Source organism: Miniopterus natalensis, chromosome 19 (genome assembly GCF_054644295.1).
Source record: "Miniopterus natalensis isolate mMinNat1 chromosome 19, mMinNat1.hap1, whole genome shotgun sequence".
NCBI lineage: Eukaryota > Metazoa > Chordata > Mammalia > Chiroptera > Miniopteridae > Miniopterus > Miniopterus natalensis.
In genome coordinates this window covers 10019865-10034392 of record NC_142099.1, presented here as the reverse complement: position 1 = coordinate 10034392, position 14528 = coordinate 10019865, and the positions used below count along the sequence as shown (strand labels likewise).

Sequence of the window (14528 nt, the reverse complement as noted above, 5' to 3'; positions counted from 1 at the left end):
TACCTCAGTCCTGTGTCTGTAGGAAGCACCTCCTGCGGTCCCTACCGGCCAGTCAGAATGTCACAGACACATCTCACATCTCTGGGTAATGCGCCATGGCACCACCCAGGTGAGACCCAGCCTTCCCAGGATTGCTGCTGGTCATGCAACTAGTGCTCCGAACACTGGAGGGAAAACGAATGGCCTGGGCCTGGCTGGCTTACTATCCTGCAGGATCTACATTTCCAATAGGACAGATCTCCTGGGTAAGATCCAGTAAATCACCCAAGATTGCAGCGTTCACCTCATCCTCTGCCACACTCTATATTTCAAGAGTTTGGCTCCACCTGGGTTCTTTGGGAAAGGAAATGGACCCGGAGATTCATATGCTTCTGTTGCTATACGAGCTTATCAAATCCCATCAATCGTTGCCCGCGCAGAGTGGGGTGGGCAATGGGAGGAAGCAAAGATTTAAAACAGACATGGGCCTTACGTCTTTCTCTCTTTGATTCTAAAGGCCACTCTTCTATCGCTGGGCACAACAGACAGGAATGCGATAGACCGTGCAGTCCCACAGCCAAGAAACACATTAATGCTGAAGTCCGCCCACCCAAAGCAGGGGGTGTAGCTTTTTCCCAAATCCCTGTTGGAGACACCAGACTTCCTAAGAGAAAATGGTTAGTGGGAGTGGGAGGAAAAGTGATGGAGAGAGAGAGAGAACAGGTGGGCCAAGAACCCCCGAAAACCAATGTTAAGTTCCCTAAAACTAACTGCTTGGGATCACATCCTCTCACACCGTGCCAGCAGAGCAAAGGAGCGCAGGGTGTACATGGTTGACAGGATGAGAGATTCCTGCAAATAACTGATCTCATCCATACCAAACAAGGCCACTCTAAATAGAGCTGTTACACAATAAATGAATCAGAGCAGTCACTCAGAGGTTAACGAAAGCCACAGCTCTGAGAGCGGGTGTACTCGCTGTGGGTCCTCAAGGCGGTTTCCTAATCCTCGGGCATTAAAAAGAAGCCACTGTGGAAATCAGAATCTCTTCCTTTGTAAATTCAATCCATGGCAAAGGGATTTCAGCTGTGATTGCTGAGTTTGAGAGGAAAAAAAAAAAATCAACAGTACTTAGAAATGCACGAATTGCTCGTCACTGCAACTGATACATTTCTAAGCTGTTCCATTTTGAATCAATTACCAATCAGATTCTTTCCGTCCCACGTTGTGAATGGAGAAGGCGATGGGTAAAACAGAGCTTGCTGCATTTCACTGCATAGGGGGGATTTAGGATGTGGAGGGTTTAGATCGAATTCGGTGTGTAGCCACCGCATTTCAGACACTGAGATTTCTGTGCATTTAAAGTTGGAGGAAAGCAAGTCGCGCTGGGAAGGCTGTGCATGCGCCGTTGCAAAGCCGTGGCTTAGAAACTCAACCCTGCACCATCGCTGTCACACACCGGCTTCTACTAGCTGGCAGGGAGAAGGCACCTGAGGAATGGAGGGACTAATAACAACAGGAAAGGGAGAGACTGTTACCAGCTCTCTTGCATTTATGAATTTATACTGTGTTTGGGAGGGCAGAATCACACAGCAAGCATACATTTCCATCTGCAAAAGTTCAAAGCTCTCCCCAGAGCACTGAAGAGCCATCTGCGGGGGAGCCAATGTAGTCTAGTGGTTAAGGCCATTGACTCTGGAGCCACAGGGAGCTGGGCTTAAATTCTGGCCACTTCAAGTGGACTGGAGCTGTGTGTGTGCAAGTTATTTAATCTATTTGAGCCTCAGTTTGCTCATCTGTAAAATGGAGAAACAATGACCTTGTTTTGAGGACTATTGGGGGGATACAGTGAGAGAATAGTGCCTGGTACAAGGTGTACCCTCAACCCAGGAAAGTTCTTATTTTGGTTTGCATTGTGGGCACTTAGAGATAAGATGATACCGGGGGGTTAGAAATATCTGTCCTGAAGGTAAAATGGGGGACAGAGAGGCTGTTTTGAACTCTGAGTCCTGCATTCCAACCAAGGCAGAGCAGATCACGCCTCTGCACGGTCAGGTAAGGGCTGAACACTGCTGACTACGACGTGCCCTGGGCTCCCTGAAGAGGGGAGGCCTTGACAGGGACCTATCCTCTGCTCCTCTCCCTGGGAATGCACCTTTGCCCTCCACAGCCAGGAATCAATTTAGACAAAATCTGGGGTGTAACTAGTTTTTTAAAAAAAATAATAATAGTAAATGATCAAATCCAAGCTTCTGTCTTCTGGAAGAAAATTGTGCAAAACTGTGCAGCCAGATGTGAGTTCTAATGCAACGGCTGGGGCTTCTGCTGTTTCCCGATAAAAGACTCCCCCCTTTCTCTTCTTCCCACATGGTCAGCTTAGTTAGAGGCTTTCCTTTCACTTAGTCCTTTACTGAAAAAAACACTCAACCAGGCAACACCTACATATTCTTTACTGCAGCCCCAACTAATTGATTCAACCGGCTCATCTTACGCAGAATCCAGGGGTCCTTACAAACAAAGGCCTTATGCAAATGAATCTTCCTTATTTCCTAAACCTGACCTGAGCTTCAGGTAAAAACATCAGAAACTAACCGCAGAGGAACATGCGTGTGTTATTTTACTTCCCTGCATTCAGAAAGACCCTTCTGTCTTCTGCCAAAGCCACGCATGGGAGCTGGTAAAGCTGGGGCTGCGCAGCGCCACCCTCTGCCCACTAGCTCTTCCTACCTTATGCCAGAGGCTGATCCCCCACCTGTGGAAGCCTTGTCCCCTCCCTCAGGTGCTCCCTCCGGTGCTGGCTTTTTGCCTCAGTTCTATTTCACCTCATTAGCACATGCGCTCAGATTCTGCATTCTGTGTCTAACCGTAGGCTATACAGGGGTGACTCCACTCCCCGTCTGACATCCCCTTTAAAGCGAAAGACGGGGGAGCGAGCGCTGGAGCTAGATGTGACAATCTGCAGCTCCTTCTCCAGGTCAGTCAATTCAATTAGACAGGAATTACAGGCAAGGGCTAAATCCTTTGTTCCTTTCCGGATGTTATCTCACTTAATCCTCTCGACCATTTTTTGATGAATACATTTATTAGTGCAATTCCACAGATGCAGAAACTGGGCTTGGGAGAGATTTAGTAACTTGCCCAAGGTCATACAACTAGCATGTGTTGGAACCCGGTCTCAGACACAAGCAGGCTAACCCCAAGAACCTGAGCCTTTAACCACTATCCTGTATCACTCATTCATTCATCCCACCAAACAGAAACGATAAAAAGATAAGAGTATCTATCTCATTAGAGTGCTTTGGAATTTTATGTATTATACATAAGTAATTATATATAATATATATACCAATGTGTAGAACTATACAGTATTATTTGAAATATATAATTGTTATATATTATTATTTGAGGATATATATTAAATACATAGTTACATATTTGGAATATATATAAACATATACACATATGTATATATATAAGAGCACAGTGGCTGGCACATAGTGTTCAATATGTTACTACTTGTCATTGGTTTTGTTGTTTTATCAGTATATTTTTATTATTTACTAAGTGTTTGCTCTGAACCAGCCACTTGTGCTAGGCTCTGGAGACATGAAAGCAATAAAGACAAGGCCCCTGCCCCACAGCAGTTGATAGGGCAGCAGCAGTGAGAGTGGAAGACCAGTCAATCCACAAGCTCCACGATGACTGCCGTCTGCACAGGGGCGGGGGCTGCAGAGAATGGGGGCACCCGCGGAGGGTAGGGAGGTGTCACTGTGGTTTGAAGCCCAGCTATAAGGAAATAAAGTCCCCCAAAATAAAAAATACATGAGAAACCCTCCTAGGTGAGTGCCGGGCCCAGTTTTTTTGCCTGACCCTGCCTTCAAGTTCAGCAGCTATGAATAGAGGTCTTGAATGCTAAGCTGTCTTCTGATCTATCTTGTTGACAAGCGTTTTGCCTGTTACTAAGTCATCCTTTTAGCATTCTCACTCTCTGCCAGATCGAGATCTCGGCTTAGCAGACTAGACATGGAAAATAGTTACTAGGGCTTTCCATTAGGCTCAAACAGTAATGAGGGGCAACTGATTTTTTTTGTAGGGGGGGGTGGGATTCCACCAATTCAATTTACCAGTGATGAAAAAGTTGCTTTTCTCAGTCTTCATTTTTCAAATCCACAGTTTTTCCAGCTATTTGTGGGAATGGCACAAAAATGTTCAAAGCATAAAACAACTTACATTTCCTTTAAATTCACGAATGCCGTAGAATTCTTTTGGCAAGAGGGTCCTGGGCGTCCACACAAGCAACAACAGGTTACATCAAACACAAAGGACTCAAAGTCACCGACCCAGGACTCCTGAACATGTGATATTAATCTAAAAACTTTTCAAGAGCTTTATGAAAGCTCTTAATTCTAGCTGTAAAAATCTTTTTTTTTTTTTGTGGCTTTGTGTGGCTGTACTGTTACTTTCTACAACTGCAGCAAAGCTTTCCTCGTTGCAGCAAAGTAAAGGCCGAGCCCAGTGATGGCCAAGGCGCATTGGGAGAAAATTATAATTTTTAAAAAGTTAATAGGATCACAGATTCTTATAGCAAAAGGGGCCTCAGGTGTCACTTGAGCCTGTCTCCCTCATTTCACAAACCAGGAGCTGAGGCCCCATCAGTGGCTATGAAACAACTTTAAAACGTTTTTTTCAACATTTATACGTCTGCCTTTAAAACAAACATCCCTGGTTCCAGGATCAACGACAAAGCTAGCACTAGAAACTAAGTCTAATTTAAGCAAGCCAGCCCTCTTCCTACCATGATAGGTAGATATAACTTAGAAGAGGAGGGCCTGTGTTGGAAGCTTTGTAGTATAGTGAAGACTCATAGACACGTGCACAAGAGCAATTACCGTTTCTGAAATGCTTTACAATTCAGTATTCCTCTGCAGGCTTGCTTATACGATTCATTTTCTAACTAAACTTTTTCCCCCCTAAATTGTGCGTAGATTTATAGCCCCTATATATAACCCTTCCACAGTTTTGCCGCAAAAAAAATAAAGAAATCAAATTATTAGGCTTCTGAGCTAAGGAAGCTTTGTCAAACCCAGGGAGAGCATTGCTGTGTTTAGTGACTTATTGGCACAAATGCCTGACCCACCCCACTGTGAAAACCAATTATTAATTTTTAGAGCCACCCAAGTCACCTAACCCCTAGGTTACAATTCTGGTGTGATTGACGCTTTGAAGCGAGGGCGCCTGGAGGCAGGGCTCCTCCCTGCTAACGCTCAGCTCGGGAAGGGACGCCAGTCCCGCCCGCCCGCTTCTTCCAGGACTTGGTCATTTCTCAGTCTACTTTGCCAAGTTGAGTGGTTTCTTTTTTCTTTCTTTCTTTTAAAGAAAGGAATTACTTCATTGTTTTTAATCTCCAGGAGAGCGTGGAGGACCGTGGCTGGCTGTCCCTTTGTCTCGGCGGGCAGTGCGGGTCTCTGGGCGGGGGCACCTCCGCCTTTCCCGAGCCCGCGCACCCGGGCATCCTCTGCGCCTGGAGCCGACGCAGGACTCGCCTTTTTGACGGGCGGCTACGATATTTACTGACCCCAGAATTACCCATTTGGAAACGGTTAGGGATTAAAAGTTCTTCAGGCCGGGGATGCTGGGTTCCTAATTGCTAATGTTTGAAGTCAGTCTGATTCCTCGAAAATTTGTTCAGCCTGATGAAAGCAAAAGCTCAACCTCCCCTCGGGCGCGAGGTGTGAGACCCGTGGGTTCCGCTCGGTGTTGGTTGGTTTGGGGACTTTTTCCCCCGGATCTTTTTCTTTGGGGGTGGGGGGCGGTGTCTTTCACCAAGGCCGTCCGGATCACTCTAGAGTCCCCGCATTTCTCCAGAGCCGAGAGGGCACCCACCATCCCTGAGGATAGGGCCCTGGTTTCAAGGCCCCGCAGCCGTGCAGACCCGCGGAGACCAGGCTGCAGCGCTGCGGCCTGAGCGCGGGGCACTGAGCGCGGGGCACTGAGCGCTGGGCTTGAGCGCGGGGCACTGAGCGCGGGCACTGAACGCCGGGCCTGAGCGCGGGGCACTGAGCGCGGGGCACTGAGCGCGGGGCACTGAGCGCTGGGCCTGAGCGCGGGGCACTGAGCGCGGGCACTGAACGCCGGGCCTGAGCGCGGGGGCCTGAGCACCGGGCACTGAACGCCGGGGCCTCTGAATGCCGGGCCTGAGCGCGGGGCCTGAGCGCGGGGCACTGAACGCCGCGGCCTCTGAACGCCGGGCCTGAGCGCGGGGCACTGAACGCCGCTGCCTCTGAACGCCGGGCCTGAGCGCGGGGCACTGAACGCCGCTGCCTCTGAACGCCGGGCCTGAGCGCGGGGCACTGAACGCCGCGGCCTCTGAACGCCGGGCCTGAGCGCGGGGCACTGAACGCCGCGGCCTCTGAACGCCGGGCCTGAGCGCGGGGCACTGAACGCCGCGGCCTCTGAACGCCGGGCCTGAGCGCGGGACACTGAACGCCGGGCCTGAGCGCGGGGCACTGAACGCCGGGCCTGAGCGCGGGGCACTGAACGCCGCGGCCTCTGAACGCCGGGCCTGAGCGCGGGGCCGCGCGCACGGAGGCCCGGCCGCCACTCCCGCCGCCAGACCCGGGCGCGGGCAGACAGTCGTGCTGACTTGGGAAGCGCCCCTGAGCTGCCCGCTGTCCCCAGGACAGCTTCGCAAGACGAGGTGTTACCCCGATTCCTTCCTCCGTGAAACGGCACAGAAATTTTTCAGAGAATGGAAAAAAATGGGCGTTTTCTACGTGTGCGTAGGAGGCTGGGGGAAGGGCACAGGACGTCGAGGTGGGGGGAGGGGACGGCGAGGAAAAGGGGGTCCGTGCTTCGGAGCCCCGCTCGGGGCTTTGCCCGCACGCTCCGGGCCGCGGGGCCGGGAGGAGGCGGCGGGGTTCGCAGGAGGGCCTTGCACCCGCCCCGTGGAGAGCCGGGCGCCGAGACGCCGGGCGGGCCGGGCGCGGCGACGACCTCTAGCGACCCCTTCCTGGGCGACGCGAACGTATTTTGGTTTTTAAAAGGCGACTCCATCGGGCTCTTCCGTGTGCGACCCAGAATTCGGGGGTTGCTTTTTTAATCCCCTAAAGTGTGTGACGATTTGGAAACGGCCCATTGGAGCCTCAGCAGCTGTATTTTCCCCTATGCCGCCTGTGTTGTAAAATTATTTTCCCCAGATCACGACGTTTTTCTCGTTACTTCTATCAACCATTGTTATTATTGCCCAGGTTCCTCGCGGTGAGTCCACGAACACGGGAAAACCTGACGTTAATTACTCTGCAGAGCAGAAGGCCGAACCCTACCCATCCGAGGTGAAGCTGGCATTCTTCACAAAATTCAATGCCAAGTGGAGGTGGGAAAACTCCCGCTCTCCCTGTTCTTTCAAATGGCATCTGTAACCGGTTCGTTTTCTCCCAATAACTGCAGTTTTCAAATTTGGGGTTCTCTTGAACTGTCAAAGGCTATCTAGCACTGACAAAATTTTTGGCCTCCGAATTTTATGTGTTCCCCATGTGTTAAACTGGCTACACACACAGGGCAGCTTCTTTCCTCCGAAATATTTATCTATGTCCCAGCCAGAACGCAGTGTTCCCACATAAATTTGTGTATAAACACCTACGTCTGTGCATATGTACTCTTTAATGCATTTTATATTCTTCTGTGTGATTGCAAGGCCTATTTTCACTCCTGGTATCAAAAGCTCCGTCATCAGTCTGTAGTCAGCAAAATGTCCTGCCTCAGAGTGAAGCCATTAATGGCACTGAATAAATGCTGATTTGTCGTCACCAGTCGCCTGAATTCCCCACCTCTTCCCGTCTCACCTCCGGTCCTCTCTAGTGAGCCTCATTTTCCACCCTGACACTTAGAGCGAGGGCCTCCCTTAAATTAACTAATGATTATCCTGCCCCAAAGAAGTGTAAACAGACCCTAATTTATAAATTTGCTAATTGCTGTTCCCAGTGCAGACCCTTGAGTATCTCAAGTCATGCACATATAAAATTCAAAGCTCACTAGAAACCAGAAAAGGCAAAGCAAAAATAAACCACATGGAGGGGGGGACAGAAAAGGGGGGAAGATTCCACATTCCACCAGTTCCCTACTTTTTCCCTGTGGAAAAGGATCCCCCAAAGTCAAAACTAGAAAACCATTTAAATATCCTCTCCCGCTGAAGGGCTTTGTCTTTTGGGAGTAAGAAAGCAATAACCAGCTACACCCCAGAATAATCACTGGGTGGATTTCTCTATTTCCAGAAAGTGAAATGCCAGTCCGCTAGTTATCCCTGTGAAATGTGCACAGTTCAGCCAGGCTTTAAAAATAATAATAATAAAAGAAACAAAATAAACCCACAGTCACCTAGATGAGGAACTTAAGGACTGCAATCATTTTCCTCCCTAGTGCGAGAAATAAATTTTTATCAAGGTCCATAATCAGAATCTCAAAAAAATTTTTTTTTCAAATAAAAAAGTTCTCATCTTCTTAATATTATGTTTTTGGCAACAGAACATTGGGACAGACCTGGAATATTTCACTCAATACTGCTAGCAATGCCCTTGGAGAGGCTAGGAGGAACAAAATGTTTCGGTCTCCGGAGCCAAAATGTACTTGTCCCTCTCTCCTTGTGGCCTAATATGAAGGATTAATGATGAGGGACTTGCTTCCATGAAACTCGAGTCCACAACGCGCCAAGGAAATTACACAGATCAGTAGGGGGACAGGAACGGCCAATCCCCATCATTTTAGTTTCTGCTCCTGGGTGAGGCACCTCATACCTAATTCTTGCCGCTCCTCACCTACCTGGTGCGTTAACTGAAGAGATTTTAAACCAATTTTCTTTAAAAATTAAAAGATGTTTATGGCACAATTTAAAGTCATTGGTATGGGGGGAGCAGGTCCGTGTGAGCATAATTTCAGTCCAAGCTCCGCTGTAAGAAACTGAATTCCGCCTTCCCCCTGCCTGAGTGTCACCTTCTGAACTTTTCTTTCTGGGAGTTTTACCTATAAAATCAGGAAACCCAAAGTGGCCAGCTCTGAACCCAGAAAAAATGTGTTTAATGAGAAAGAGCGTTGGGTGGGCCGTGGAAGTCGCGAATTCAGAGCCGCCGCGCCCCCAGCCTGCGGGCCGATCCGTCTAGGGCAGCGTCGGTCGCCCGCGAGGCTCGCGCTCTTGGGACGGGTCTCCGAGGGGCAGGGGTGGGTGCTGGAGTGCAGCGAGGGGCTGTCCCGCACTACATAGTCGAGAAGGGAGAGCCTGTTCCCCCACACCTTCCCCACCCATCACACGGGTTTCTGAACACCCCTGGGGGAAAGTGGGGGGACCTAAGGAGGTGCAAACTGCAGCACACTCCACCGTCTTTCCATTGCAGTCCAAACTCGGGGGCACCAGGATTCTCCCCCATTTCCCTGTCCCCCCCACTGGCCTCACGCAGTTTGCGGGATGGAGGACCTTAGAATTATCTCCCTCTACCTAGTAGCGTCCATTGGGCCACCGCGCTAGGGCCGCAGTGTCCCGCAGAAAATCGCCATAACCCTCCCCACGCCCGCAGGCCCTCGCGGTGTGCCCTCCAGGCCCTGCACAGCCAGGGGGCGTCTGATTTAGCCACTGTCCCACCTGCGCGCGAGAACATTGTTTGGCAGTCATCCCGAGCGAAGCAACCTCCTCAGATCTTGCCTACCCCCCATTCCCCTTCGCGCAAGGTCACTTACCGAAGGGCCAACCACCGGGGAAAGCCGTTTGGACCTAGCAGGCGGGAGCCTCGGGCACCTCTGAGGCCTGCACGGGCGCAGGGGCGCGCGCACCGCCGGGACCAGAGCTCCCCGCGCAGGACTCTACCCAGGCGGCCCTCGAGCCTCGCACCGCGTGCGCTGCGCACCCTCGCACTGCGGCCCCGCGGGCCTGCGCCCTGGCTGGCGCTCGCCCCGCGTAAGCGCGTTCTCCCCACTGGCTTCAAACTTATCGCTGATCGATTTCTCTCCTTAAACGTCAGTAAAGAGTCACTTCCTCCATTTTGACCTTGTGTTTTCCCAATGGGGGTTGGGGATGGGTAGAGGGGTGGTGTCGGGATTAAAATCTTGGAGCTGTACTCTGAGCAAACCAGCCACAAACCGGCGTTTTAATTCTAGGGGCCAGTCGGAAACTCGAGGGAAGGACGCGCTCTGAGGCGCTGCGACTGACCGCTTTTCTCGTCTCGGTTCCCTAGGGGTTGCGTAGACCCGTGCGAGGGAGAAAGCGAGGGCGAGCGCCTGCCGAGTGCGCGAGTGTCCGCGGACTGCCGACCTCCCCGCGTGCCCCTGCGTGTGCCGCTCTGTGTGCCCACCCGCGTGTTTCGCCACCACCCCCTTAGGCCGCCAGAGCGCCGCGGCTGCAAAACTCAAGCCTGCGGGCTCTGTAGGGGGAAACGGTCCCGCAGAAGGTTTAAATTATTTCGCTCCGCGGGAGACCGGGCCTCGGCCGCGCTCGGCTGTGGATTTGGGCGGGAAAGGCCCAAAGTGGAGCCTGAGAGCCGGGTGGAGCCGGGGTTGCCGTACGAGCGCCGTTGGCGCCGCCACGTGCCTGAAATACACTTCCAAGGCCGCCGCAGCCCGAGCAGCTGTTCCGGAGAAAGTGTCCTCTGTGGCCCGCTGGGGCAGGCCCAAGGGCCACGCTCCTCTAGGACCGGGTTGGAGACCCTCCCCAGCCCACAGCAGCCGAGGGCTGGCGGCGTCTCCAAAAGACGCGGAGTGCTGGCCAGGATGTAATAATGAAGGCACCTCGCAGGCCCTTCTCCAAGGCCCTGAGGGCCTCAGGGAGTTTTCGGGACCGCCTGGCTCGGTGGAAAATTTTGAAATACATACTGTGTGTCCTCTGATGTGTGAGTGTCTACAGTGCGCGGGCCCGGCTGGTCCCCCGCTGCCGCAGGTTGGCGCCCCAGGCTGCGGGCGCTCGGCGCCAACTAAAGCCAGCTCTGTCCGGACGCGGAAAGAAAAACGGGCTGCGGAAAGGCGAAGGCCACGTCTTTGAATAAAAGCGAAACATTAAATCTGCGCCGTGGGTTGTCTGAGGTTCCCGGGTTTTGACGCGCGGACAGGGAGGACAGGAGACGATGGTACCGGTCAAAGAGAGGGGATGCGGGGAATGACAAATACCGTTGCGCTAAGCGGCCGTCCCGTGTGCGCGCGCGAGCGAGCGCATAATCCTACCCCCGCCCCGTGGCGATTTTGTATTTGTCTTAGTTTTGTTTTGTTTTTGTTTTCTGTTCCTGACTCTCATCGGCCTAGGCGGGAGATCCACGCCGCAGGTCCAACCCCCCCCCCCCCCCCCCCTCAGTTGGGAAAAGAGAGTAAAACGGAATTTTGAGGCCCAACGCGCAGAGCGGGAGAGACGTGGCCCTGGGCGCAGTGGAGCCGCCAGGGCCCCATCTCCCACCTCCACCACCATACACACACTTTTGAAGGTGGCCCTGTGTGCGTTTGTTAGGACGCTGAATTAGAAACAAAAAGAAAGAAAGATCTACGAGGGACCCCAAGCCCTGGGCCTGCCTGCCGCTGCCATCGCCGCGCTGTCAGAGCCCGCGCGCAGCTCGGCCTCCGCTCCCGGGGCTGCCGAGTCTCGGCGCCACGGCGCCTTTCCCGAGAGATCTTTTCTCATCCTGCGTCCGGCTCCTACGAAAACCTTGGCCACTGCAGGAGTGCCCTCAGCCCACGACGTGGCCAGGCCCGCCGGGAGCCCGGCTCCGCAGAGGCCCGCGAGGGCTATTTCCGGCTGCTTCCTACACCCAGACCTTTGCCCCACAGACGCGCTTCCTTTTCTCCAAACCAAAGGTCCATACTGTTTTTTAAAAATAAGTGATCGGGTAATGAGAAAGCGTCCACTGAACTCTGTTATGTAAAGTTCGGTGTTAGGTCCTCACCACCTACTCCCATCCAGCTGGAGAGAGGGGACGGCATTCCGGATGCCAGGTCCTCGCCTTCTGCCCCTGGGCTGGTCTCTCCTTGCCCCAGCCCTCACTGTTCTCCCCTGGCTAATGGCTGGGAAGACCCGCAGAAAAACAACTTAGAGCTGAGTCTCTGATTATGTCCCCAAATGTTGGTCCTTTTTGAACATGCAACCCTAGGCCGGCTCCCTAGAGAAAAGTACCCGGGGACGGGCATATTTTAAATGCCACTAGTATATTAAGTAAGTTGCTTTTTTTCCACCATAGAGAAAGTAAAATAAACCCACCCCCACCCCGAAATCGTCAGTTGTCATAAGGCCTGAAAGAACCTGCACTAAACTGTGTGAAGGCCCAAGCGATATTTTGACAACAAATAAATATGGTGAGGAAGTAGGGTCTGGCCAGAGGTGGGAAACACATTAGCCACGCGTTCCTTTCTGCTTTGCCCACACAGTGGTCCGCGTGGAAGGCACCGCACCCAAATACAGGGGAAAAACTTGAGCGGATGAAATAAATCTCCTTTTAATTTTCTTTTCATCGACTAATAAAAATAATTCCCCAACACTAAACCCAAATACCATAACGGGCCACAAGAACACGGAGAATTCATAAAACTCTGTCTCTGCAGGTCACCCGCTAATCGCGTTATTATTAGCCTCCCGAGCATGGAAATTGAACTGTCACTGCCGAAAGAGAAAATGTAAGCGACAGCTGTCCCTCCTTGGGTCGGCCAGTTTTCCAGCCCCCAAGTTCCTGGGCCCAAGGCCTCCCCCCAACCCTATGCAGGCCACCACCGCCTCCGCGCCCACCCCCTTGCTTGCCTGCGCGCTGACCCAGGTTTACTCCCCAGCCTTAGCTGGTCAGAATGGAGCACCTCCAGAATAGTTTTAGAAGTCCTGGCTGGAAAGTTTCTGAAGCCGCTAACCCAAGCTGCCAGCGGTGTGTGTGTGTGTGTGTGTGTGTGTGTGTGTGCGCGCGCGCGCGCCTGTGCGCGCGCGCCGCAAGATTCCTCTGACAACAGCTGTTCCCAGGGGCTGTTTTGCACAGTTGAAATCTTGGCACTTAATACAATACGTGAGGTTGTACCCCCCCCCACCCCACCCCCTGGATTCTGTTAAAATTCTGACATAGACATCCTCTGGTGTTTTGCGCGTTGTGTGCATATGGATTCGAGATGCAAATTAATTGAAACGCTACCCCCAAATACACGGAGATGTGGACCCTCAAGAGTGACCCAGGGCGCAGGGTAAGAGATCTAACATACTCTTTCCGTAAAAGCCAAAGAAGTGGAAATACGACTACGCTCCCTCATCGCCAGAGGGGGGGGGGGGGGAATTCAACAATTTAAACCCCAGAAAAGTTGGTGGGGGAAGGGCGAGGGCCGAGGTTGAAAGCTAAATGGGATAAACGGGGCCTTTCCAGAGGAGGGGGTGTCGGCCCAAGACTTCCGCGGTGGTCCTCGCGAGCTCTCAGAAGCGAGTCCCAGCCCCGCTCCTCTCCCGTCACTGCTGGCGACCCGCGCCCCTCCTAACCCCAGGGCCCCGCAAGCCCCTCAGCTGCGGGCGCCAGGGACGCTGAGATCCGCTCCCGGGGATGCGAGCGAGGAGGCCTCCTTACTGGAGGTTGGCGACGACACGCGAGGCTTAGGCCAGTTCTCCCAAATTGGTCCGGGCGAATTTGGGGAAGGCTCAGGGCATTTGTGCAAAGGAAAAGAAAGCCGCGTTGGAGCCGCGCAGGGCGTCGGCGGCCGGGCCTTGCTCCTCCGCACGCTCCCGCCGGCTGCCCGCCCGCCCCCCGCGGTCCGGCCCTGCGCACTCACCCGGGTGAGGCTCCAGGCCGTGTGCGGCCGCGTCCTCTGCGTCTCCGAGTGGGCCCGCGGGGCTCAGCGCCTCCATGGACAGGTCCAGCCCCTTCTCCTCCCAGTCTCGCAGTTTCCGTTTTTTATTTGAGCCGATCAAGGCTTCAACGGAGAAGGCATGTGCTCGCGAGCTCAGGGCGACTGCAGATCTTCTCCTTTCACTCATCTTAGCCGCCCGCACCCTGGCCCCCGCTCGCCCCCGCTACTGAGGGAGCAGCCCGCGCCCTCACTCTCCGAGCGCCCTCCGGGCCGGGCCCGGGAGAGGCGGCGGCTCCGCGGGCACTTGGCACCCTCCCCTTGCGCCCTCCCCCGCCCTTCGCCGCCGGCGAGGACCGGCGCCCCTAGCTGCCCCTGCGGCTACGCACTAGCGCCCGGAGCGCCGCCCGCTCGCAGCATGAGCGCCCGCGTCCTGCTTCCCACCCACCCGGGCAGGCGCTCACAGGCTGCGTACACTGGACTTCATCTTTTTTTTATTCCCTCTCTCCTCCCTCTCCCCTTTTCTCCTCCCTCTCCCTCTTCCTCTCTCGGTCTTCCCGTCCTTCCTCTGATCCAAACTTCTGGGAAACTTTTTTTCTAAATTCCTCCCTTCCCGAGGAGCTGGGGGCAGGCGGTGCGCTCCTGTCCTTGGGGCGAGGGAGAGGGAGGGGGGAGGAAGAGAAAGACTGGGGGGGGGGAGCCAGCCCCCGACCAATGGCGAGGAGGGAACAGGAGAAACCCTGAGAGCGCGGGCCAATGAGCGGAGGGGAGAGACTGAGGCTTGG

General features: G+C 53.5%; 1 protein-coding gene across 1 annotated transcript in view; it reads right to left on the bottom strand.

Moving 5' to 3' along the window:
* The window catches only part of TBX15 (T-box transcription factor 15), a 92202-nt gene extending 78233 nt beyond the window's left edge, over positions 1–13969 (bottom strand). Inside the window, exon 1 of the mRNA XM_016223348.2 lies at positions 13729–13969. Within this exon, the coding sequence (XP_016078834.2) occupies positions 13729–13933 (205 nt within the window). The 5' untranslated portion in view covers positions 13934–13969. The remainder of the gene's footprint in view (positions 1–13728) is intronic.
* Positions 13970–14528: the final 559 nt, after the last annotated feature.